This window comes from Labrus bergylta, chromosome 1 (genome assembly GCF_963930695.1).
Source record: "Labrus bergylta chromosome 1, fLabBer1.1, whole genome shotgun sequence".
Classification (NCBI taxonomy): Eukaryota; Metazoa; Chordata; class Actinopteri; order Labriformes; family Labridae; genus Labrus; species Labrus bergylta.
In genome coordinates, this window is record NC_089195.1 from 37,150,164 (window position 1) to 37,172,663 (window position 22,500).

The 22,500-nt window shown below is 46.8% G+C and overlaps 3 protein-coding genes across 10 annotated transcripts in view; 1 reads left to right on the forward strand and 2 right to left on the reverse strand.

The window, feature by feature from the left end:
• polr3f (polymerase (RNA) III (DNA directed) polypeptide F) overlaps positions 1-9,898 on the reverse strand; it is a 16,274-nt gene extending 6,376 nt beyond the window's left edge. Inside the window, exon 1 of the mRNA XM_065960778.1 lies at positions 9,727-9,898. Within this exon, the coding sequence (XP_065816850.1) occupies positions 9,727-9,788 (62 nt within the window). The 5' untranslated portion in view covers positions 9,789-9,898. The remainder of the gene's footprint in view (positions 1-9,726) is intronic.
• dzank1 (double zinc ribbon and ankyrin repeat domains 1) lies at positions 9,541-19,621 on the forward strand. Of its 8 annotated transcripts, XM_065960737.1 has the most exons (22): positions 9,541-9,755; positions 10,472-10,646; positions 10,957-11,077; positions 12,786-12,933; positions 13,025-13,130; positions 13,286-13,349; positions 13,619-13,734; positions 13,848-13,918; positions 14,010-14,127; positions 14,591-14,704; positions 15,333-15,416; positions 15,506-15,628; positions 15,733-15,894; positions 15,972-16,209; positions 16,325-16,428; positions 17,717-17,803; positions 17,899-17,989; positions 18,096-18,157; positions 18,256-18,333; positions 18,478-18,605; positions 18,700-18,774; positions 19,386-19,621. In XM_065960737.1, exons 3-22 carry the CDS (start codon positions 10,969-10,971, stop codon positions 19,546-19,548), a joined length of 2,241 nt encoding a protein of 746 aa, XP_065816809.1. In that variant the 5' UTR covers positions 9,541-9,755; positions 10,472-10,646; positions 10,957-10,968; the 3' UTR covers positions 19,549-19,621. The 8 variants fall into 8 exon arrangements, with proteins under 8 accessions (XP_065816809.1, XP_065816811.1, XP_065816805.1 ...); XM_065960739.1 differs by lacking the exon at positions 10,472-10,646 and having other exon boundaries at positions 10,961-11,077; XM_065960733.1 differs by lacking the exon at positions 10,472-10,646 and having other exon boundaries at positions 9,542-9,755.
• An 875-nt stretch (positions 19,622-20,496) lies between these two features.
• kat14 (lysine acetyltransferase 14) overlaps positions 20,497-22,500 on the reverse strand; it is a 7,272-nt gene continuing 5,268 nt past the window's right edge. The window contains exons 6-10 of the mRNA XM_029275755.2: positions 22,172-22,500; positions 21,956-22,089; positions 21,513-21,688; positions 21,228-21,418; positions 20,497-21,139 (exon numbers count right to left, since the gene is read on the reverse strand). The exon at positions 22,172-22,500 is cut by the window's right edge and continues 264 nt beyond it. Of these exons, the coding sequence (XP_029131588.1) occupies positions 20,966-21,139; positions 21,228-21,418; positions 21,513-21,688; positions 21,956-22,089; positions 22,172-22,500 (1,004 nt within the window). The 3' untranslated portion in view covers positions 20,497-20,965. The remainder of the gene's footprint in view (positions 21,140-21,227; positions 21,419-21,512; positions 21,689-21,955; positions 22,090-22,171) is intronic.

Here is a 22,500-nt window from a genome sequence, read left to right on the forward strand (position 1 = left end):
TTCAGTGTGTTTCAGTGTGTTGCTGTGTGTTGTTTCAGTGTGTTTCAGTGTGTTTCAGCGTGTTTCAGTGTGTTTCAGCGTGTTGTTTCAGCGTGTTTCAGCGTGTTGTTTCAGTGTGTTTCAGTGTGTTGTTTCAGTGTGTTTCAGCGTGTTTCAGTGTGTTTCAGTGTGTTGTTTCAGCGTGTTTCAGCGTGTTTCAGCGTGTTGTTTCAGTGTGTTTCAGCGTGTTTCAGTGTGTTTCAGCGTGTTTCAGTGTGTTGTTTCAGTGTGTTGTTTCAGCGTGTTTCAGCGTGTTGTTTCAGCGTGTTTCAGTGTGTTTCAGTGTGTTGTTTCAGTGTGTTTCAGCGTGTTTCAGTGTGTTTCAGTGTGTTGTTTCAGTGTGTTTCAGTGTGTTGTTTCAGTGTGTTTCAGCGTGTTTCAGTGTGTTGTTTCAGTGTGTTGTTTCAGTGTGTTTCAGTGTGTTGTTTCAGTGTGTTTCAGCGTGTTTCAGTGTGTTTCAGTGTGTTGTTTCAGTGTGTTTCAGTGTGTTGTTTCAGTGTGTTTCAGTGTGTTGTTTCAGTGTGTTGTTTCAGTGTGTTGTTTGTGTGTTTCAGCGTGTTTCAGTGTGTTTCAGTGTGTTTCAGTGTGTTGTTTCAGTGTGTTTCAGCGTGTTTCAGTGTGTTGTTTCAGTGTGTTTCAGTGTGTTGTTTCAGTGTGTTTCAGTGTGTTGTTTCAGTGTGTTTCAGTGTGTTTCAGCGTGTTTCAGTGTGTTTCAGTGTGTTTCAGTGTGTTGTTTCAGTGTGTTTCAGCGTGTTTCAGTGTGTTGTTTCAGTGTGTTTCAGCGTGTTTCAGTGTGTTGTTTCAGTGTGTTTCAGTGTGTTGTTTCAGTGTGTTTCAGTGTGTTTCAGTGTGTTGTTTCAGTGTGTTTCAGTGTGTTGTTTCAGTGTGTTTCAGTGTGTTTCAGCGTGTTTCAGTGTGTTGTTTCAGTGTGTTTCAGTGTGTTTCAGTGTGTTTCAGCGTGTTTCAGTGTGTTGTTTCAGTGTGTTTCAGTGTGTTGCAGTGTGTTGCTGTGTGTTGTTTCAGTGTGTTTCAGTGTGTTGTTTCAGTGTGTTGTTTCAGTGTGTTGCTGTGTGTTGTTTCAGTGTGTTTCAGTGTGTTGTTTCAGTGTGTTTCAGTGTGTTGTTTCAGTGTGTTTCAGTGTGTTGTTTCAGTGTGTTTCAGTGTGTTTCAGTGTGTTGTTTCAGTGTGTTTCAGCGTGTTTCAGCGTGTTGCTGTGTGTTGTTTCAGTGTGTTTCAGCGTGTTTCAGTGTGTTGCTGTGTGTTGTTTCAGTGTGTTGTTTCAGTGTGTTGTTTCAGTGTGTTTCAGCGTGTTTCAGTGTGTTTCAGCGTGTTTCAGCGTGTTGTTTCAGTGTGTTTCAGCGTGTTTCAGTGTGTTTCAGTGTGTTGTTTCAGTGTGTTTCAGTGTGTTTCAGTGTGTTTCAGCGTGTTTCAGTGTGTTTCAGCGTGTTTCAGTGTGTTTCAGCGTTTTTCAGTGTGTTTCAGCGTGTTTCAGTGTGTTTCAGCGTGTTTCAGTGTGTTGTTTCAGTGTGTTTCAGCGTGTTTCAGTGTGTTTCAGCGTTTTTCAGTGTGTTTCAGCGTGTTTCAGTGTGTTGTTTCAGCGTGTTTCAGTGTGTTTCAGCGTGTTTCAGCGTGTTTCAGTGTGTTGTTTCAGTGTGTTTCAGCGTGTTTCAGTGTGTTTCAGTGTGTTTCAGCGTGTTGCTGTGTGTTGTTTCAGTGTGTTTCAGTGTGTTGCTGTGTGTTGTTTCAGTGTGTTTCAGTGTGTTTCAGCGTGTTTCAGCGTGTTTCAGCGTGTTGTTTCAGCGTGTTTCAGCGTGTTTCAGCGTGTTGTTTCAGTGTGTTTCAGCGTGTTTCAGTGTGTTGTTTCAGTGTGTTTCAGCGTGTTTCAGTGTGTTGTTTCAGTGTGTTTCAGCGTGTTTCAGCGTGTTTCAGTGTGTTGTTTCAGTGTGTTTCAGCGTGTTTCAGTGTGTTTCAGCGTGTTTCAGTGTGTTGTTTCAGTGTGTTGTTTCAGCGTGTTTCAGCGTGTTGTTTCAGTGTGTTTCAGCGTGTTTCAGTGTGTTTCAGTGTGTTGTTTCAGTGTGTTTCAGTGTGTTGTTTCAGTGTGTTTCAGCGTGTTTCAGTGTGTTGTTTCAGTGTGTTTCAGTGTGTTGTTTCAGTGTGTTTCAGCGTGTTTCAGTGTGTTGTTTCAGTGTGTTTCAGTGTGTTGTTTCAGTGTGTTGTTTCAGTGTGTTTCAGCGTGTTTCAGTGTGTTGTTTCAGTGTGTTTCAGCGTGTTTCAGTGTGTTTCAGTGTGTTTCAGTGTGTTGTTTCAGTGTGTTGTTTCAGTGTGTTGTTTCAGTGTGTTTCAGCGTGTTTCAGTGTGTTGTTTCAGTGTGTTTCAGTGTGTTGTTTCAGTGTGTTTCAGCGTGTTTCAGTGTGTTGTTTCAGTGTGTTGTTTCAGTGTGTTTCAGCGTGTTTCAGCGTGTTTCAGTGTGTTTCAGTGTGTTTCAGTGTGTTGTTTCAGTGTGTTTCAGTGTGTTTCAGCGTGTTTCAGTGTGTTTCAGCGTGTTTCAGTGTGTTGTTTCAGTGTGTTTCAGTGTGTTTCAGTGTGTTTCAGTGTGTTGTTTCAGTGTGTTTCAGTGTGTTGTTTCAGTGTGTTTCAGTGTGTTTCAGCGTGTTTCAGCGTGTTTCAGTGTGTTGTTTCAGTGTGTTTCAGTGTGTTTCAGCGTGTTTCAGTGTGTTGTTTCAGTGTGTTTCAGTGTGTTGCTGTGTGTTGTTTCAGTGTGTTTCAGTGTGTTGTTTCAGTGTGTTGTTTCAGTGTGTTGCTGTGTGTTGTTTCAGTGTGTTTCAGTGTGTTGTTTCAGTGTGTTTCAGTGTGTTGTTTCAGTGTGTTTCAGTGTGTTGTTTCAGTGTGTTTCAGTGTGTTGTTTCAGTGTGTTTCAGCGTGTTTCAGCGTGTTTCAGCGTGTTTCAGCGTGTTTCAGCGTGTTGCTGTGTGTTGCTGTGTGTTGTTTCAGTGTGTTTCAGTGTGTTTCAGCGTGTTTCAGTGTGTTTCAGTGTGTTGCTGTGTGTTGTTTCAGTGTGTTGTTTCAGTGTGTTGTTTCAGTGTGTTGTTTCAGTGTGTTTCAGTGTGTTGTTTCAGTGTGTTGCTGTGTGTTGTTTCAGTGTGTTTCAGTGTGTTGTTTCAGTGTGTTTCAGTGTGTTGTTTCAGTGTGTTTCAGTGTGTTGTTTCAGTGTGTTTCAGTGTGTTGTTTCAGTGTGTTGCTGTGTGTTGCTGTGTGTTTCAGTGTGTTGTTTCAGTGTGTTGCTGTGTGTTGCTGTGTGTTGTTTCAGTGTGTTGCTGTGTGTTTCAGTGTGTTGTTGCTGTGTGTTGTTTCAGTGTGTTGCTGTGTGTTTCAGTGTGTTGTTGCTGTGTGTTGTTGCTGTGTGTTGTTTCAGTGTGTTGCTGTGTGTTGCTGTGTGTTTCAGTGTGTTGTTGCTGTGTGTTGTTGCTGTGTGTTGTTTCAGTGTGTTGCTGTGTGTTGCTGTGTGTTTCAGTGTGTTGTTTCAGTGTGTTGCTGTGTGTTTCAGTGTGTTGTTTCAGTGTGTTGTTTCAGTGTGTTTCAGTGTGTTGTTTCAGTGTGTTTCAGTGTGTTTCAGTGTGTTGCTGTGTGTTGCTGTGTGTTGCTGTGTGTTTCTGTGTGTTGCTGTGTGTTGTTGTGTGTTGCTCCATGTTGCTCCATGTTGCTCCATGTTGCTGTGTGTTGCTGTGTGTTGTTTCAGTGTGTTTCAGTGTGTTTCAGTGTGTTGCTGTGTGTTTCAGTGTGTTTCTGTGTGTTGTTTCAGTGTGTTGCTGTGTGTTGTTTCAGTGTGTTTCAGTGTGTTGCTGTGTGTTGTTTCAGTGTGTTTCAGTGTGTTTCAGTGTGTTGCTGTGTGTTTCAGTGTGTTTCTGTGTGTTGTTTCTGTGTGTTGCTGTGTTGCTGTGTGTTGTTTCAGTGTGTTGTTTCAGTGTGTTGCTGTGTGTTTCAGTGTGTTGCTGTGTGTTGTTTCAGTGTGTTGCTGTGTGTTTCAGTGTGTTTCAGTGTGTTTCTGTGTGTTGCTGCGTGTTGCTGCGTGTTGCTGTGTGTTGCTGTGTGTTTCAGTGTGTTGCTGTGTGTTTCAGTGTGTTGCTGTGTGTTGTTTCAGTGTGTTTCAGTGTGTTTCAGTGTGTTGCTGTGTGTTTCAGTGTGTTTCAGTGTGTTGCTGTGTGTTTCAGTGTGTTTCTGTGTGTTGCTGCGTGTTGCTGCGTGTTGCTGTGTGTTTCTGTGTGTTGCTGTGTGTTTCAGTGTGTTGCTGTGTGTTGTTTCAGTGTGTTTCAGTGTGTTTCAGTGTGTTGCTGTGTGTTTCAGTGTGTTTCTGTGTGTTTCAGTGTGTTGTTTCAGTGTGTTGCTGTGTGTTTCAGTGTGTTGCTGTGTGTTGTTTCAGTGTGTTGCTGTGTGTTTCAGTGTGTTTCAGTGTGTTGCTGTGTGTTGCTGTGTGTTGTTTCAGTGTGTTGCTGTGTGTTTCAGTGTGTTGCTGTGTGTTTCAGTGTGTTTCAGTGTGTTGCTGTGTGTTTCAGTGTGTTTCTGTGTGTTGCTGCATGTTGCTCCATGTTGCTCCGTGTTGCTGTGTGTTTCAGTGTGTTGCTGTGTGTTGCTGTGTGTTTCAGTGTGTTTCAGTGTGTTTCAGTGTGTTTCTGTGTGTTGCTGCATGTTGCTCCATGTTGCTCCGTGTTGCTGTGTGTTTCAGTGTGTTGCTGTGTGTTGCTGTGTGTTGTTTCAGTGTGTTGCTGTGTGTTGCTGTGTGTTGTTTCAGTGTGTTGCTGTGTGTTTCAGTGTGTTGCTGTGTGTTGTTTCAGTGTGTTGCTGTGTGTTTCAGTGTGTTGCTGTGTGTTGCTGTGTGTTTCAGTGTGTTTCAGTGTGTTTCAGTGTGTTTCTGTGTGTTGCTGTGTGTTGTTTCAGTGTGTTTCAGTGTGTTGTTTCAGTGTGTTGCTGTGTGTTTCAGTGTGTTGTTTCAGTGTGTTGCTGTGTGTTGTTTCAGTGTGTTGCTGTGTGTTTCAGTGTGTTGTTGCTGTGTGTTGTTTCAGTGTGTTGCTGTGTGTTGCTGTGTGTTTCAGTGTGTTGTTTCAGTGTGTTGCTGTGTGTTTCAGTGTGTTGTTTCAGTGTGTTGTTTCAGTGTGTTTCAGTGTGTTTCAGTGTGTTTCAGTGTGTTTCAGTGTGTTGCTGTGTGTTGCTGTGTGTTTCTGTGTGTTGCTGTGTGTTGTTGTGTGTTGCTCCATGTTGCTCCATGTTGCTGTGTGTTGTTTCAGTGTGTTTCAGTGTGTTGCTGTGTGTTTCAGTGTGTTTCAGTGTGTTGCTGTGTGTTTCAGTGTGTTTCAGTGTGTTGTTTCAGTGTGTTTCAGTGTGTTGCTGTGTGTTTCAGTGTGTTTCAGTGTGTTGTTTCAGTGTGTTTCAGTGTGTTGCTGTGTGTTTCAGTGTGTTGCTGTGTGTTTCAGTGTGTTGCTGTGTGTTGTTTCAGTGTGTTGCTGTGTGTTTCAGTGTGTTTCTGTGTGTTGCTGCGTGTTTCAGTGTGTTTCAGTGTGTTGCTGTGTTTTTCAGTGTGTTTCTGTGTGTTTCAGTGTGTTTCTGTGTGTTGCTGCATGTTGCTCCATGTTGCTGCATGTTGCTCCGTGTTGCTCCGTGTTGCTGTGTGTTTCAGTGTGTTGCTGTGTGTTGCTGTGTGTTGCTGTGTGTTGTTTCAGTGTGTTGCTGTGTGTTTCAGTGTGTTGCTGTGTGTTTCAGTGTGTTGCTGTGTGTTGCTGTGTGTTGTTTCAGTGTGTTGCTGTGTGTTTCAGTGTGTTGCTGTGTGTTGTTTCAGTGTGTTGCTGTGTGTTGCTGTGTGTTGCTGTGTGTTTCAGTGTGTTGCTGTGTGTTGCTGTGTGTTGTTTCAGTGTGTTGCTGTGTGTTTCAGTGTGTTGCTGTGTGTTGTTTCAGTGTGTTGCTGTGTGTTTCAGTGTGTTGCTGTGTGTTTCAGTGTGTTGCTGTGTGTTTCAGTGTGTTGCTGTGTGTTTCAGTGTGTTGCTGTGTGTTGCTGTGTGTTGTTTCAGTGTGTTGCTGTGTGTTTCAGTGTGTTGCTGTGTGTTGTTTCAGTGTGTTGCTGTGTGTTGCTGTGTGTTGCTGTGTGTTGCTGTGTGTTTCAGTGTGTTGCTGTGTGTTGCTGTGTGTTGTTTCAGTGTGTTGCTGTGTTTCAGTGTGTTGCTGTGTGTTGTTTCAGTGTGTTGCTGTGTGTTTCAGTGTGTTGCTGTGTGTTTCAGTGTGTTGCTGTGTGTTTCAGTGTGTTTCAGTGTGTTTCTGTGTGTTGCTGTGTGTTGCTGCATGTTGCTCCATGTTGCTCCGTGTTGCTGTGTGTTGCTGTGTGTTGTTTCAGTGTGTTGCTGTGTGTTTCAGTGTGTTGCTGCGTGTTGCTGTGTGTTTCAGTGTGTTGCTGTGTGTTTCAGTGTGTTGCTGTGTGTTTCAGTGTGTTTCAGTGTGTTGCTGTGTGTTTCAGTGTGTTTCAGTGTGTTTCAGTGTGTTTCAGTGTGTTGCTGTGTGTTTCAGTGTGTTGCTGTGTGTTGTTTCAGTGTGTTGTTTCAGTGTGTTGCTGTGTGTTGTTTCAGTGTGTTGTTTCAGTGTGTTTCAGTGTGTTTCAGTGTGTTTCAGTGTGTTTCAGTGTGTTTCAGTGTGTTGTTTCAGTGTGTTGTTTCAGTGTGTTTCAGTGTGTTTCTGTGTGTTGCTGCGTGTTGCTGCGTGTTTCAGTGTGTTTCAGTGTGTTGTTTCAGTGTGTTTCAGTGTGTTTCAGTGTGTTTCAGTGTGTTGTTTCAGTGTGTTTCAGTGTGTTTCAGTGTGTTGTTTCAGTGTGTTTCAGTGTGTTTCTGTGTGTTGCTGCGTGTTGCTGCGTGTTTCAGTGTGTTTCAGTGTGTTTCAGTGTGTTTCAGTGTGTTTCAGTGTGTTGTTTCAGTGTGTTTCAGTGTGTTTCAGTGTGGTGTTTCAGTGTGTTTCAGTGTGTTGTTTCAGTGTGTTGTTTCAGTGTGTTGTTTCAGTGTGTTTCAGTGTGTTTCAGTGTGTTGTTTCAGTGTGTTGTTTCAGTGTGTTGTTTCAGTGTGTTTCAGTGTGTTTCAGTGTGTTGTTTCAGTGTGTTGTTTCAGTGTGTTTCAGTGTGTTTCAGTGTGTTTCAGTGTGTTGTTTCAGTGTGTTTCAGTGTGTTGTTTCAGTGTGTTGTTTCAGTGTGTTGCTGCATGTTGCTCCATGTTGCTGTGTGTTGTTTCAGTGTGTTGCTGTGTGTTGTTTCAGTGTGTTGCTGTGTGTTGTTTCAGTGTGTTGCTGTGTGTTGCTGTGTGTTGCTGTGTGTTGTTTCAGTGTGTTGCTGTGTGTTGTTTCAGTGTGTTGCTGTGTGTTGTTTCTGTGTGTTGCTCCATGTTGCTCCATGTTGCTCCATGTTTCAGCAGCTGTGTGTTTCAGTGTGTTTCAGTGTGTTTCAGTGTGTTGCTGTGTGTTGCTGTGTGTTGCTCCATGTTGCTCCATGTTGCTGTGTGTTTCAGTGTGTTGCTGTGTGTTGCTGTGTGTTGCTCCATGTTGCTCCATGTTGCTCCATGTTGCTGTGTGTTTCAGTGTGTTGCTGTGTGTTGCTGTGTGTTGCTCCATGTTGCTCCATGTTGCTCCATGTTGCTGTGTGTTTCAGTGTGTTTCAGTGTGTTGCTGTGTGTTGCTCCATGTTGCTCCATGTTGCTGTGTGTTTCAGTGTGTTGCTGTGTGTTGCTGTGTGTTTCAGTGTGTTTCAGTGTGTTGCTGTGTGTTGCTGTGTGTTTCAGTGTGTTTCAGTGTGTTGCTGTGTGTTTCAGTGTGTTGCTGTGTGTTGCTGTGTGTTGCTGTGTGTTTCAGTGTGTTTCAGTGTGTTGCTGTGTGTTTCAGTGTGTTTCAGTGTGTTGCTGTGTGTTGCTCCATGTTGCTCCATGTTGCTGTGTGTTTCAGTGTGTTGCTGTGTGTTGCTGTGTGTTGCTCCATGTTGCTCCATGTTGCTCCATGTTGCTGTGTGTTTCAGTGTGTTTCAGTGTGTTGCTGTGTGTTGCTGTGTGTTTCAGTGTGTTGCTGTGTGTTTCAGTGTGTTGCTGTGTGTTGCTGTGTGTTGCTGTGTGTTGCTGTGTGTTTCAGTGTGTTTCAGTGTGTTTCAGTGTGTTGCTGTGTGTTGCTGTGTGTTTCAGTGTGTTTCAGTGTGTTGCTGTGTGTTTCAGTGTGTTGCTGTGTGTTGCTGTGTGTTGCTGTGTGTTTCAGTGTGTTTCAGTGTGTTGCTGTGTGTTTCAGTGTGTTTCAGTGTGTTGCTGTGTGTTGCTCCATGTTGCTCCATGTTGCTGTGTGTTTCAGTGTGTTGCTGTGTGTTGCTCCATGTTGCTCCATGTTGCTCCATGTTGCTGTGTGTTTCAGTGTGTTGCTGTGTGTTGCTGTGTGTTGCTCCATGTTGCTCCATGTTGCTCCATGTTGCTGTGTGTTTCAGTGTGTTGCTGTGTGTTGCTGTGTGTTGCTCCATGTTGCTCCATGTTGCTGTGTGTTTCAGTGTGTTTCAGTGTGTTGCTGTGTGTTGCTGTGTGTTGCTGTGTGTTTCAGTGTGTTGCTGTGTGTTGCTGTGTGTTTCAGTGTGTTGCTGCATGTTGCTCCATGTTGCTGTGTGTTGCTGTGTGTTGCTCCATGTTGCTGTGTGTTGCTCCATGTTGCTCCATGTTGCTGTGTGTTTCAGTGTGTTTCAGTGTGTTGCTGTGTGTTGCTGTGTGTTGCTGTGTGTTTCAGTGTGTTTCAGTGTGTTGCTGTGTGTTGCTGCATGTTGCTCCATGTTTCAGTGTGTTGCTGTGTGTTGCTGTGTGTTGCTGTGTGTTGCTGTGTGTTGCTGTGTGTTTCAGTGTGTTGCTGCATGTTGCTCCATGTTGCTGTGTGTTGCTCCGTGTTGCTGTGTGTTGCTGTGTGTTGCTGTGTGTTTCAGTGTGTTGCTGCATGTTGCTCCATGTTGCTGCATGTTGCTGTGTGTTGCTGTGTGTTGCTCCATGTTGCTGTGTGTTGCTGTGTGTTGCTCCGTGTTGCTGTGTGTTGCTGTGTGTTGCTGCATGTTGCTCCATGTTGCTGTGTGTTGCTGTGTGTTGCTGCATGTTGCTCCATGTTGCTGTGTGTTGCTGTGTGTTGCTCCGTGTTGCTGTGTGTTGCTCCGTGTTGCTGTGTGTTGCTGTGTGTTGCTGTGTGTTGCTGTGTGTTGCTGTGTGTTGCTGTGTGTTGCTCCATGTTGCTGTGTGTTGCTGTGTGTTGCTCCATGTTGCTCCATGTTGCTGTGTGTTGCTGTGTGTTGCTCCATGTTGCTGTGTGTTGCTGTGTGTTGCTGTGTGTTGCTCCATGTTGCTGTGTGTTGCTGTGTGTTGCTCCATGTTGCTCCATGTTGCTGTGTGTTGCTGTGTGTTGCTCCATGTTGCTGTGTGTTGCTTCAGTGTGTTGCTCCATGTTGCTGTGTGTTGCTGTGTGTTGCTCCATGTTGCTGTGTGTTGCTTCAGTGTGTTGCTCCATGTTGCTGTGTGTTGCTGTGTGTTGCTGTGTGTTGCTGCAGCTGTGTGTGAAGATAGCCGAGTGAAGCTTAAATCGGTGTTTATTTGTGAGGTTTGGTTTACAGGTTTGGTTTACACGGGGTCTCTGAGGACTCGCCACAGGGCTCAGCGTCGCCGGACTCACCTGGTCTCGACCTCCGCGGGGTCCGACAGGTTGGTCTCCTTCTTCACCTTCACTTCTGACATTTCTTTAGAGTTCTTCTCTTCAGGTTTTTGAGTCCGAGCCGGGACGACCGCAGGTTAGCCTGTATGCTAATGTTGTGGTAATGGAAGGCATGCTAGTTCGGGGTCCTTAAAAGTTAGCGGTTGGCGGGAGCGTCCAAAGATCTGCCTGATGAAAATAACAATAACAACTTTATTTAAAGATTTTTAAATAACACTAACAATAAATACAAATCTAGAAATCTACGAACATTAATTCAACAAAACATCAACAGAAAGCGTCAAGAAAGCAAAAAAAAAAAGGAGATTAACAGAAAATTAATAATACATAAATAAATTATATTATAACTGCTGTTTGTCTGATTTACGGAGTATTAGAGCCATATAAAGGGCGGGAAATATGAAATTTCGAGATTTACGTCGTAATTTTACACGAATAAAGTCGTACATTTAGGATTTTATTCGTGTAAAATCTCGTAATTTTAGGAAAAGAACATATTTAACGTGGCCTTAATACTCAGTCATAAGCTTTAAAAGTATCTCGGTTTTAAGATTTATGTAAACAAATGTTCAATAGCAGAAAAACTATTCAAAAATCTGTTATTATTTTCCTGTTTTTTTTTATCCCAACATGAAGTAAAATGTTGTGAAATGTATTTAAAGTCGTAAAGTTGTAGAATAAGCCTCGCTTTTCGTTTATTTCGTAGGTGGAAATCCTCTCTTAACCCCGCCCTCCGCTGTGCCTCCCTCTGTGTGAAACGAGCGCATACACGCGCGAGGCTGAGTTCGTTGCTATGGTGACGCTTCCGTATACGGTCCCGAAGCGGAGCAGCCGTTGGAGAAAAAAACTCTTCTCCGTGATTACCTTCACATAAATCTGAAGTTTGTAGATATTTTGAATACATTATTTAATACCCAAACGGACATGCGCAGTGTGAAGTGTTTATTTATCCTCAGGCTGTTTGTGTTTTTATTCCGTCTGAACCGACAGGATCTGACCGAAACTCGAGCTCAACATAATGTGTGACGTCAAACTTACTCTGCAGTTTATGCAGTTATCATTATCCTTTTTTATAAACACTAAAATGTATGTTTATTTATTTCGTGCTAACTGAATAAATGTGACGTGATGATTATTCTACTGATTATAATTTTACTAAAAGGATTCATTCATTGATTTCTTAATTGACAGACAGTCGTCGCCATGACAGCAGGATCGGTGTCTGCTCCGCTCATCATTCCCATCATCCACCTGCAGACGCACAGAGCCAAGAACCACATCAACACCGACACACCTGTCTCCCTCCAGTCAGGTACATCACACCTGTCTCCCTCCAGTCAGGTACAACACACCTGTCTCCATCCAGTCAGGTACATCACACCTGTCTCCATCCAGTCAGGTACAACACACCTGTCTCCCTCCAGTCAGGTACAACACACCTGTCTCCCTCCAGTCAGGTACAACACACCTGTCTCCATCCAGTCAGGTACATCACACCTGTCTCCCTCCAGTCAGGTACAACACACCTGTCTCCCTCCAGTCAGGTACATCACACCTGTCTCCCTCCAGTCAGGTACAACACACCTGTCTCCCTCCAGTCAGGTACATCACACCTGTCTCCCTCCAGTCAGGTACAACACACCTGTCTCCCTCCAGTCAGGTACAACACACCTGTCTCCCTCCAGTCAGGTACATCACACCTGTCTCCCTCCAGTCAGGTACAACACACCTGTCTCCCTCCAGTCAGGTACATCACACCTGTCTCCATCCAGTCAGGTACAACACACCTGTCTCCCTCCAGTCAGGTACAACACACCTGTCTCCCTCCAGTCAGGTACAACACACCTGTCTCCCTCCAGTCAGGTACAACACACCTGTCTCCCTCCAGTCAGGTACATCACACCTGTCTCCCTCCAGTCAGGTACAACACACCTGTCTCCATCCAGTCAGGTACAACACACCTGTCTCCCTCCAGTCAGGTACATCACACCTGTCTCCCTCCAGTCAGGTACAACACACCTGTCTCCCTCCAGTCAGGTACAACACACCTGTCTCCATCCAGTCAGGTACATCACACCTGTCTCCCTCCAGTCAGGTACATCACACCTGTCTCCCTCCAGTCAGGTACAACACACCTGTCTCCATCCAGTCAGGTACAACACACCTGTCTCCCTCCAGTCAGGTACATCACACCTGTCTCCATCCAGTCAGGTACATCACACCTGTCTCCCTCCAGTCAGGTACATCACACCTGTCTCCCTCCAGTCAGGTACAACACACCTGTCTCCCTCCAGTCAGGTACAACACACCTGTCTCCATCCAGTCAGGTACAACACACCTGTCTCCCTCCAGTCAGGTAGAACACACCTGTCTCCCTCCAGTCAGGTAGAACACACCTGTCTCCCTCCAGTCAGGTACATCACACCTGTCTCCCTCCAGTCAGGTACAACACACCTGTCTCCCTCCAGTCAGGTACATCACACCTGTCTCCCTCCAGTCAGGTACATCACACCTGTCTCCATCCAGTCAGGTACAACACACCTGTCTCCCTCCAGTCAGGTACATCACACCTGTCTCCATCCAGTCAGGTACATCACACCTGTCTCCCTCCAGTCAGGTACAACACACCTGTCTCCCTCCAGTCAGGTACAACACACCTGTCTCCCTCCAGTCAGGTAGAACACACCTGTCTCCCTCCAGTCAGGTACATCACACCTGTCTCCCTCCAGTCAGGTACAACACACCTGTCTCCCTCCAGTCAGGTACATCACACCTGTCTCCCTCCAGTCAGGTACATCACACCTGTCTCCATCCAGTCAGGTACAACACACCTGTCTCCCTCCAATCAGGTACAACACACCTGTCTCCCTCCAGTCAGGTACAACACACCTGTCTCCATCCAGTCAGGTACAACACACCTGTCTCCATCCAGTCAGGTACAACACACCTGTCTCCCTCCAGTCAGGTACAACACACCTGTCTCCATCCAGTGTATCTGACAGGTGTTGGTGTCCCCACAGACTCTCCAGGTGTGCAGATCTTCTTCACTCTGGATGGGTCGAGGCCCGTGGCGGTGCAGCGCGGGTCAGCAGGCAACAGCAGGAAGTACAATGAGCCCATCTTGCTGCCTGCTGGTCGAGTGTCTGTCAGAGCTGTAGCTGTGACCAGGTGAGTTCCCTGTTCCACCTGTAACTCGACACAACCTGTCGTTTAGCAAATTCTACTCACAAGCGCTATGAAAACACCCATGTGTGTGTAGTGACGGCAGAGAGAGCGCTGTCGTGACCAAGGTTTTCTCGGTTGAACCTGTGGACTCAAAGAACGGGAAAGAGAATGAGGAGGACTTCCTGCGGAGCGACCAGCTGGTAAACAAACCCCCACAGACTGTCTCTAGACTACATTTCCCATCATGCCCCTGGTGTCTGAGTCAGTGTTCAAATTATTTATCTGTTAAAGGGTTCAGGGAGTCTTAATGTCCATCAGTTCTTCCGCAGTCATCAGTCAGTACTTTTCATTTCAGCGTCCGTCTGACCGAACGTCGTGGTCTGTAGAGAACTCTTCTGGTTCTTCACTGAAGCCTCCAGGTGAGTTCTGGATCCGTCTTTCAAACACACCCAACTCTCACATCTCACTTCACAACACATGGAAGTTTTTCCTGATCTACATGTTGTTAGCTGACAAGGTAGTCAGCAGTCCATCCCCTGGTCCATTGGGAGTAGTTAACTCAAAACCTTCAAATCTCAGATATTTCCAATCACTACCGGTGTTCCTCAGGGTTCTGTCCTAGGCCCCTTTTTGTTCATCATCTATCTACTTCCTCTTGGCAATATCTTCTCTGTTGTTTTGTTTTCAGAGCTGAGGATGATGGGTAATAGATCTCCTCAATCAGGTCCTCGTTTCCTGCACAGTCGGCTGGGCTCTCCCAGCACCTCCGCCCAAACTGGAGACCCCCATCGCTCCCAGTCAGCGGTAACCTGACCCAACACCACCAGCTCATCCAAACTATCCAACCACACCTTTCTGTGGTTCCTGAAACTGTTTCTGTGTTGACTTTTATTTTGTTGTGTTTCCTGTCTTGTCAGGATTCAGGTGTGTTGAAGCAGCTGAGCAGCACGGAGACGTCCAGAATCTGCAGAGAGACGGACTTCCTGCGGTACGGACAGCGACCCTAACCTGTCAGCTAACAGATAGAAGAAGATTTAAATCTCTGTCTATCACTCTGCTTCCTCTGTCTGTGTGTCTAGGTGTGCTGGGTGTCTGAGCGTCCGTCCTTCAGATCCGTTTGCTCGGTTCTGTTCTTACTGTGGAGCTCCGGTGTCTGTGATAACTGAGCAGAGACTGCCCCCTACTGAAGGAGGACAGGTACTGCACACACACCCAAATGTAATGATTCAACAGCACAACACATCCAGGGTCTCATCCATGAAAGGATTGTGTAGCTCTTGCATCTTCTAAACAGGCAAATGAGTCAAAGAGAACCTGTCTAATTCACAAATCACACAAAGGGTTAAATGCTCCCCTAACTGCGCCACAGAGCAAACTGCGTCTCTGTGCGTCACTGCTGATGTTATTTAAATGATCCATTATTTGGGGAACAATCCCCTTTTTGTGCAAATCAGCCTAATAGTAAAAGGCGTCTTACCGAGATATGATAGCTTCTCTCCACATTCAGACACTAACTTCACACTTTTAAAATATCATCAGAAATATATACGCTTTGTGAGTTTGACCTTTAAGCAGATAGACGAGGAACATGATGAACAGAATCCGGCCCTCAGTGTGTACAGAGCTAATGTGTGTTTGTTTATGTGTGTGTTGTTGTCAGATGGTGTGCTGTGTGTTCTGTAACACTCTGGTTCCTGTGAACACTCAGAGCTGTTTAATCTGTGAGAACTCCATCCATCAACAACTACGACCGCAGTCCAGGCGCACACTAAAGGTACACACACACACACACACACACACACACACAGGTGAAATCTATGCCCATGTAGCACCCACTCCCCACAAGGAGAATGACACACCTCCACTGAATCAGTAGGGATTGAGTAAAAGGTTTAGATTTAAAACATCCTAAGTGTTTGAAGTTCCTGATTGGTGTTTCTGGGCTTGGCGATAGACTCCAGAGACCCTGGGCCTTTATTGACTCTTTATAAGTTGCGCATCAGACACCACCACCCAAAAGGAGGCAGCAGAGGGACATGAACTGAGACATAAAGAGCGAGTCATGCAGCGTCACTGGATCAGAGCAGCAGACCAGACTAGCATGAGTCAGCAGTTTTTTGAGTTTGTCTCCACAGGGTTTATGAAGCATCTGCTTGTAAGTACGAGTGCATAAGTGGTGGCGTTAGTTGAGAATATTCAGTTATTTTAATATTAAGTTAAATGTATCGAGATGCTAATTCTGTTAGCCAGTAAAGGGCATTTTCCAGTATGTGTTAGCATCAAGCTAACATATTAACATATACTTCCCAGTCCATCTGTGACAAATTTCTGATGTATGTTGTGTGTGTGTGTGTGTGTGTGTGTGTGTGTGTGTGTGTGTGTGTGTGTGTGTGTGTGTGTAGGATCATGTTGTGTGTGTTTGCTGTGGAAGTGGTAATCCCGCTCATATCTCCAGCTGTTTGACCTGCGAGAGCCGCCTGCAGACGGTAACACACAAACACACACTCGCTTACATTTACACTCACATTAATCTGCAGAGAGGTAACTGTTTATCTGTGTGTGTGTGAACCTGCAGGCGGTGTGTGTGGGGAACGGCGCCCCCTCTGTCCACCCCGCAGACCGCAGGATGTTGTCGTGCTCCAGATGTAAACGTTTAAACTGGAGTGACTCCAGATACTGTGACTGGTGTGGCTCTAAGGTGAACACACAGAAACACCTGACGCTGTTCCTCTCGTTTGTGATTTTGGGAGTGAGAAGAGTGAAGGCTTGTGGGTAATGTAGTGTGATGTGTGTTTTTTTTAGCCGGGTCATGCAGTCAGCTGTGTGATCTGTTGGCGATGTGGAGCGAGTGGACATCCATACGCTATCCACTGCACAGCCTGTGGGGTCTTCCTGGAAGCACCAGCCCCGCCCACATCCGGTGGTGACATCACACGACAGGTAGGGGCCGCGGGCACCAAACAGGTACGCTGCACCGCCATCATCACGCTTGCACAGATCATAACAGAGAAAATCACACACTACTCTCTGTCTGTTCACAGCAGGCTACATCATCAACTACCCGTGATGTCACCTGGCAGGCCACGCCCTCGTCTGACCCCGCCAACACCAAGAAGTTAGACACGCCCCGCAGAGACCAGTCCACGCAGACTGTGGGACTCTATTACCCATCAGCCACTGAGCTGCAGAGGAAGGAGCAACAGAGGGCGCTTCAGCTCAGCATGCAGCACGCCACCAAAGATCGGCAACCGCTGCTGACCGCCATCAGCCCGGGACGAGGTAATATACTACTGATTCCACTAATACTACTTCCTGTACTTGTGATACTGCTGACCACCATCGACCCGGGACGATCAGTTCTTTCACGTCTTGATGTTGTCTCGTTGTGTTGCAGGTTTCTGGAGGAAACAGCTGGATCACGTGTGTGCTCACCTGAGAAGTTATGCTCAGAACAACGCCCCCTTCAGGGCTCTGCTGGGAGAACCACGCCTGGGCCGGGTATGCCCAACTCACCTGCACCTCACCTAAACATCACCTGTTTTTAATTAGTACCTCCCCTGTAACTCACCTGTTCCTCACCTCACCAATTCCTTTCTTGCAACTCACCAAGAACTCACCTGAAGCTCACCTATAACTCACCTGTACCTAACAAGTTAACTCACCTTACTTATAATTAACCTGTAGCTCAGCTAGAACTCACCTGTACCTCACCTTTAATCATTTGTACTTCCCCTTTAATCATTTGTACTTCCCCTTTAAACATTTGTACCTCACCTTTAAACATTTGTGCCTCACCTTTAATCATTTGTGCCGCCCCTTTAATCATTTGTACCTCACCTTTAAACATTTGTGCCTCCCCTTTAATCATTTGTACTTCCCCTTTAATCATTTGTGCCTCACCTTTAAACATTTGTGCCTCACCTTTAATCATTTGTGCCTCACCTTTAATCATTTGTACCTCCCCTTTAATCATTTGTATCTCACCTTTAAACATTTGTGCCTCACCTTTAATCATTTGTGCCTCCCCTTTAATCATTTGTGCCTCCCCTTTAAACATTTGTGCCTCCCCTTTAATCATTTGTACTTCCCCTTTAATCATTTGTACCTCACCTTTAAACATTTGTGCCTCACCTTTAATCATTTGTGCCTCCCCTTTAATCATTTGTACTTCCCCTTTAATCATTTGTACTTCCCCTTTAATCATTTGTATCTCACCTTTAATCATTTGTGCCTCCCCTTTAAACATTTGTACTTCCCCTTTAATCATTTGTATCTCACCTTTAATCATTTGTACCTCCCCTTTAATCATTTGTACCTCCCCTTTAATCATTTGTACCTCCCCTTTAATCATTTGTACCTCACCTTTAATCATTTGTACCTCACCTTTAATCATTTGTACCTCACCTTTAATCATTTGTACCTCACCTTTAATCATTTGTACCTCACCTTTAATCATTAGTACCTCACCTTTAATCATTTGTACCTCACCTTTAATCATTTGTACCTCACCTTTAATCATTTGTACCTCACCTTTAATCATTTGTACCTCACCTTTAATCATTAGTACCTCCTCTGTAATCATTTGTCTCACCTTTAATTATTTGTGTCTCACCTGTAAAATGAGGACAGTAACTTTGGTTAATGAACTATAAAGTATAAATCAAATGAGTGACTGTATGAAAGGATTTTACTAAAGACTCATGTTTAATTGAGACTCACCTGAGCAGGTGCAGGTCTTGCTGGGTTCACTTCCTGTTTGTCAGGTGACCTGTTTGTTGCCCTTCAGGTGGTCTCGGCTGTGATTCAGGAGGATCGATATGACGTCGGTCTGACCGTCAGCTTTGTGTCAGCAGGACGGGAAACAGACAAACAGGTGTGTACAGAAACATGCCACCTGAGCTCTCAGGTGGTGAACCTGTGGTGTGTTTTTTAGAGAAAGGTGGAGACTGACTGTGTGTTGGTACTCAGGTGGATGCAGCAGGGGACGGTGTCATACCTGCGGGTCGGACTGAGACTCTGAGCAGCGTCACAGAGCGATCAGCTGACAGCAGCACTCTCAGTAAGAAACACAAAACAATGATCACCTGACAGGTAGACACGTAGCACCTTTTCATCATAGACTTCTATCCAATAAGACTGCTGTTCACAACAAGTGTGTCTGACAGGAAGTGATCCTCCCACAGGTGAGACGAAACCGTCCAAACAGAACCTGACACCCAAACCTCCAGTAAGTGCCGTCACTGCCTTTGATTTAAACTCACCTGTGTGAAAACATCCTCTGCTGCCGTATGAAAGCTCGTCTCTGATTGGCTCTCCTGGTTCCAGATGAATGACGTGCAGCTGTTGAAGGAGTTGGGTCCAGGTCCAGGTCAGATCAGCGTAATCCAGCAGCTCCTGGATCAGGTACGACCCTCTGCAGCCAATCAGTAGCCTCCTTAGGAGCGGGCTGACGTGACTCTAAGACACCTGTTTGATACCAGAACGGCTATTTCATCCATTTTATCTTCTCCTTGACTTCTGTCTGTTTGTTTCCTCGTTCACCACCAGGGGGCGGACCCCTCCTGCTGCGACAGCGACGGCCGACACGCCCTGGCAGTTGCCGTGGTGAACGGTCACCACGATGCACTTCCTGTTTTAGTGCAGAGAGGAGCGGACGTGGACCAGCAGTCGGGACGGTAAGAGGAAAAACAACTTCAAACAAATATAAACATTTATACCCATTTAAAACACATAGAAGGTAAAGGTGTGCTGACTCCTCCCCCTCCTCAGGATGAAGAACACAGCTCTGCATGAAGCTGCAGGTCGGGGCTCTGATGGTCTGCCGTGTGCTAAAGTCCTGCTCAGGTACGACTCACCTGAGTATCTTCTGTCTTGATGACATGTTTCAGAATAATTCTCCGGCAGCAGGAAGTGGATTCAGCCTTTTGTTTGAAAGTGAGGCCAAAACGGAAGTGTCTTAAAACTGCATTTTCAAAGTGCCATAGAAGTCTATGATAAAATGTTCCTACTTGTCAGTTTATTTATACCGTCAGTGAACTTTCCCCTGATGAGTTTCTCAATCTGTAGTTTCAAGTCTTCTTTAACACAACATGATGTTCATTTAGTAAATTATGGTCCCATTTAGAGAGACTAGAAAGAGGGGCGGGGTTTAAGGCGGGGCTACCTGGGATGATCAGTCAATACCATGGCAACATGAAAGCGTTTGGTTGGACTACAGGAAGAGATGGCTGTTTATGCTTTCAGTAAGAACGTTTAATGCAAGGAAGTGACCATATATGGACGAGACCCTCTCCTGTCCTAATATGGTCACTTATGGCCGTTTAAAAATGGACGCCTCCATCTAAAAAAAGAAGCTTACAAAGCAATGAGTGACGTCCAAATATCTTACAGTCGAACAGCAGTTGCTCCTCCCGCCTTTCTGACATCATCATCATCCTCGCCACGCTCTTTTTCAGCTGTAAGGCGAGCATGAGGAGGAGAAACGCCGGCGGTCAGACGGCGTACGACGTGGCGGTGAGCTCCGGCTGTAACCACATGGTGTCTCTGCTGGCCGCTCAGACCGGACTGGACCTGCTGGGCAAACTGGGAAAACCTAAACTGAACCTGGACGTGTTCTGAACACAGATCTTCTCTCAACACGAGGATCTGAAAACAAACGATTACATGTCAATAAAATCTGTAACTCGCTGAACGTCGTCTCCAGAGTTTTTTAGTTTCATTTCTCTTCTTCTGTGGTGGATAAATGCAGCAACTATAAACCGGCTGTTTTATCTCCAGACCTCGTCCTCATCTTCATGTTTATCAAACTAATGAATTCTGATTTGGCTGCACATGAAACAAGTTCAAACATTTTAACTTTTCAGCACAAGACGCGGCGTCACAGCGCTGGTCAAAGTCGCTTCTGGCTGAAGCAGCCAATCAGATCAAGTCGGATTCTTTAACCTCCTCTTTTTAAAACATTCTCCGTCCTCGTCGAGGAGCAAAGCAACATCGAGCGCTCTACGTTTGACCGAATGCTTTTTTTCCCACCACAGACGGTCTCAGCTGTGTTTCCACCTGGATTTGGAAGGCCCGCACCTAGGGGGGCGCGTCTGGGATTGGGCCCCCCTTAAACCCTAAGAGCCCCCCCTGTTGGACACAGGGGGGGCTCTTAGGGGGGGCTCCTGTTGGACACAGGGGGGGCTCTTAGGGGGGGCTCCTGTTGGACACAGGGGGGGCTCTTAGGGTTTAAGGGGGGCCCAATCACAACATGAAGAGAAGCAGGTACATTTTCATAAACACTCGCAGGTCAAGCGGGGGACTCATCTCTACCACACGAACACTCGCTGCGAGTTTTGCTAAGCCCCGCCCCCAGAAAATGTACTGCACATTAAATACGGTCGGATGTGTTTCTTAGCAAAACTCTCGGCCCAGGAAGCGTGCGCAGTTATGACCTTCTTACTGTAGGTTCCTCGCAGGTATATCTATCATCCCCGTGAGTTTGGCGCGTTGTGATTTGATGACCATAACTCGGCCTCAGCAGGAAGTAAAGACTCGGTGTTTACAATGAAAACGTCCAAAACCAAATAAAGGTGAAAGAAAAACAGATTTACTGTTAAACTGAACAAAAGTACAGATTCAACAAACTTTATAATCCTCTGAACGCACACTAGAAACGAGATCAAACACGACTTCAGGAGAGAAACAAACATGGAGGACGATGGACGAGGTGAGACATTATAAAGACTCTTGTGTTGTTGCCATAGTAACACAAGCTGCTCTTCTTCAGTATTTCCCCCTCGGATCGGGGCTCGGTTGTGTTTATGTTCACTGTCATGTTTGTGAGCTGTGACGCAGCATCCGGTCTGCTCGCTCTCATTGGCTGCTTCAGGTCATCCAATAAGAAGATGCCAGATCGAGGAGCAGGTAAATAATCACGATGACATCACACAGCTGAGACTGCTGGTTCAGTATCTGGACTGATCAGGCTTCAGTGGGGGGTGGGGGGGGTTTGGGGCGACCTCCAGCTGGTCCCGAGGGTCCTAACCTGTTGGACTCATCGTCTGAGTCGGAGGAAGAAGGCGTGTCTGCACTCGGCGCTGTCCACAGGGTAATATTTATCGTAAAAGTCCAGGATGTACTCCTCCGCCTTGAAGCCAAACTTCTGGTAGAGCAGCATGGCGGGGTTACTGGCCGACACGTGCAGGGTCACGTCTTTTCCCATACACGTCTGAAAACACAGCAGGAGAGGAAAGTTAGGACGCAATCCCTACCATGCCCCTAAAGGTATCAACGGTGTTTGACCTCTGACCCCTCACCTGGATCAGATGGTAGATCATGAAGGTCCCGACGCCGGCCCTCCTCCACTCGGGGTGGACCAGCAGGAAGGAGATGTACGCCTCGTTGTACTTCACGTCGGGTACCATGAAACCAAAACCAATCACCACTTTCTTATAGAGCGCCACCACGCTGAAGTCCGGGTACTGCAGGCACTCTGACAGGTCCACACCTGTGGGGGGGGGGGGGGGGTCAGGGGGAGGAGTTAAGTTACTGTCAGGTTTATAGAGACTCACAGTGATGGTGAGTAGGAGACGTTGACGTACCTGGCCAGAAGCCGTCATGACACATGGCGTTGACGGAGGGGATGTGGTTGGGCCGCACGTAGCAGTAGTCGATGGGGGCGTTGGCTTCAGGGAGCCAATCAGGGTCGTTCCTGTGAGGCCGAGCTCTGATCTCTGACAGCAACCTCATCTTGGGCGGACGACTCTCATAATCCCTCCTGAGGAGCGCACACACACACGACAGGACACGATCAGACTCACTGAGGTCTCTCTGCAGACCAGACCCCCCCAGACCCCCCCAGACCCCCCCAGACTCCCCAGACTCCCCCAGACCCCCCCAGACCCCCCAGACTCCCCCAGACCCCCCCAGACCCCCCAGACTCCCCCAGACCCCCCCAGACCCCCCAGACTCCCCCAGACCCCCCCAGACCCCCCCTTACTGATCCGCCCCTGTTCCCCGTTCTGTACCCGGTGGAACTCGTTACCTGATGAAGGGTTTGAGGATGCGCGAGGTGTACGGACTCTTGATGCTCTGGTCCAAACTTCCTTCAGCGCCCATCAGACGATTCCAGAAGGTCAGCGAGTTCTGCTGCACGCCACGTCTGCTCGCCAACTTGGTCTGCACACAAACATGACCACGACTCACTCTCTCGCCGTGTCCACGACTTACAAAAGACGGTCTGATGTTTATACAAACTTACCTGGAAGCGGTCGAGAATCCGCAGCTCCTGACTGTTGGTGCAGTACTTTCCCATGATTCCCCCCCTCGTAAGAAGCCCCGCCTCCTGAGCGCCGTAGATCCCGCCCACCAGGCTGAGGGTGGCGCTGACAGCTCGGTCGACGTCCAGCAGGGGGAGCCCTCTCTGCCTCTTGGCCTGGCGGACCAGCAGCTTCCTGTGGAGGCGTTTGGCCTGCGGGGTGACGGCGAGGGCGAGCGGGCAGGCGTCCAGCCGCCGCAGCAGCATCCTCTCCTCGTACAGACTGAGCGAGGTGAAGCGAGGCGTCTGTGAGACTCCGCCCACTACGTCCG

Bases quoted from the DNA above. Each gene is read 5' to 3' on its own strand.
- dzank1 (XM_065960737.1), top strand. From the start codon at position 10,969: ATGACAGCAGGATCGGTGTCTGCTCCGCTCATCATTCCCATCATCCAC. The intron at 13,735-13,847 runs GTAACCTGACCC...CTGTCTTGTCAG, and splicing joins CCCATCGCTCCCAGTCAGCG to GATTCAGGTGTGTTGAAGCA. The intron at 16,429-17,716 runs GTATGCCCAACT...GTTGCCCTTCAG, and splicing joins GAGAACCACGCCTGGGCCGG to GTGGTCTCGGCTGTGATTCA.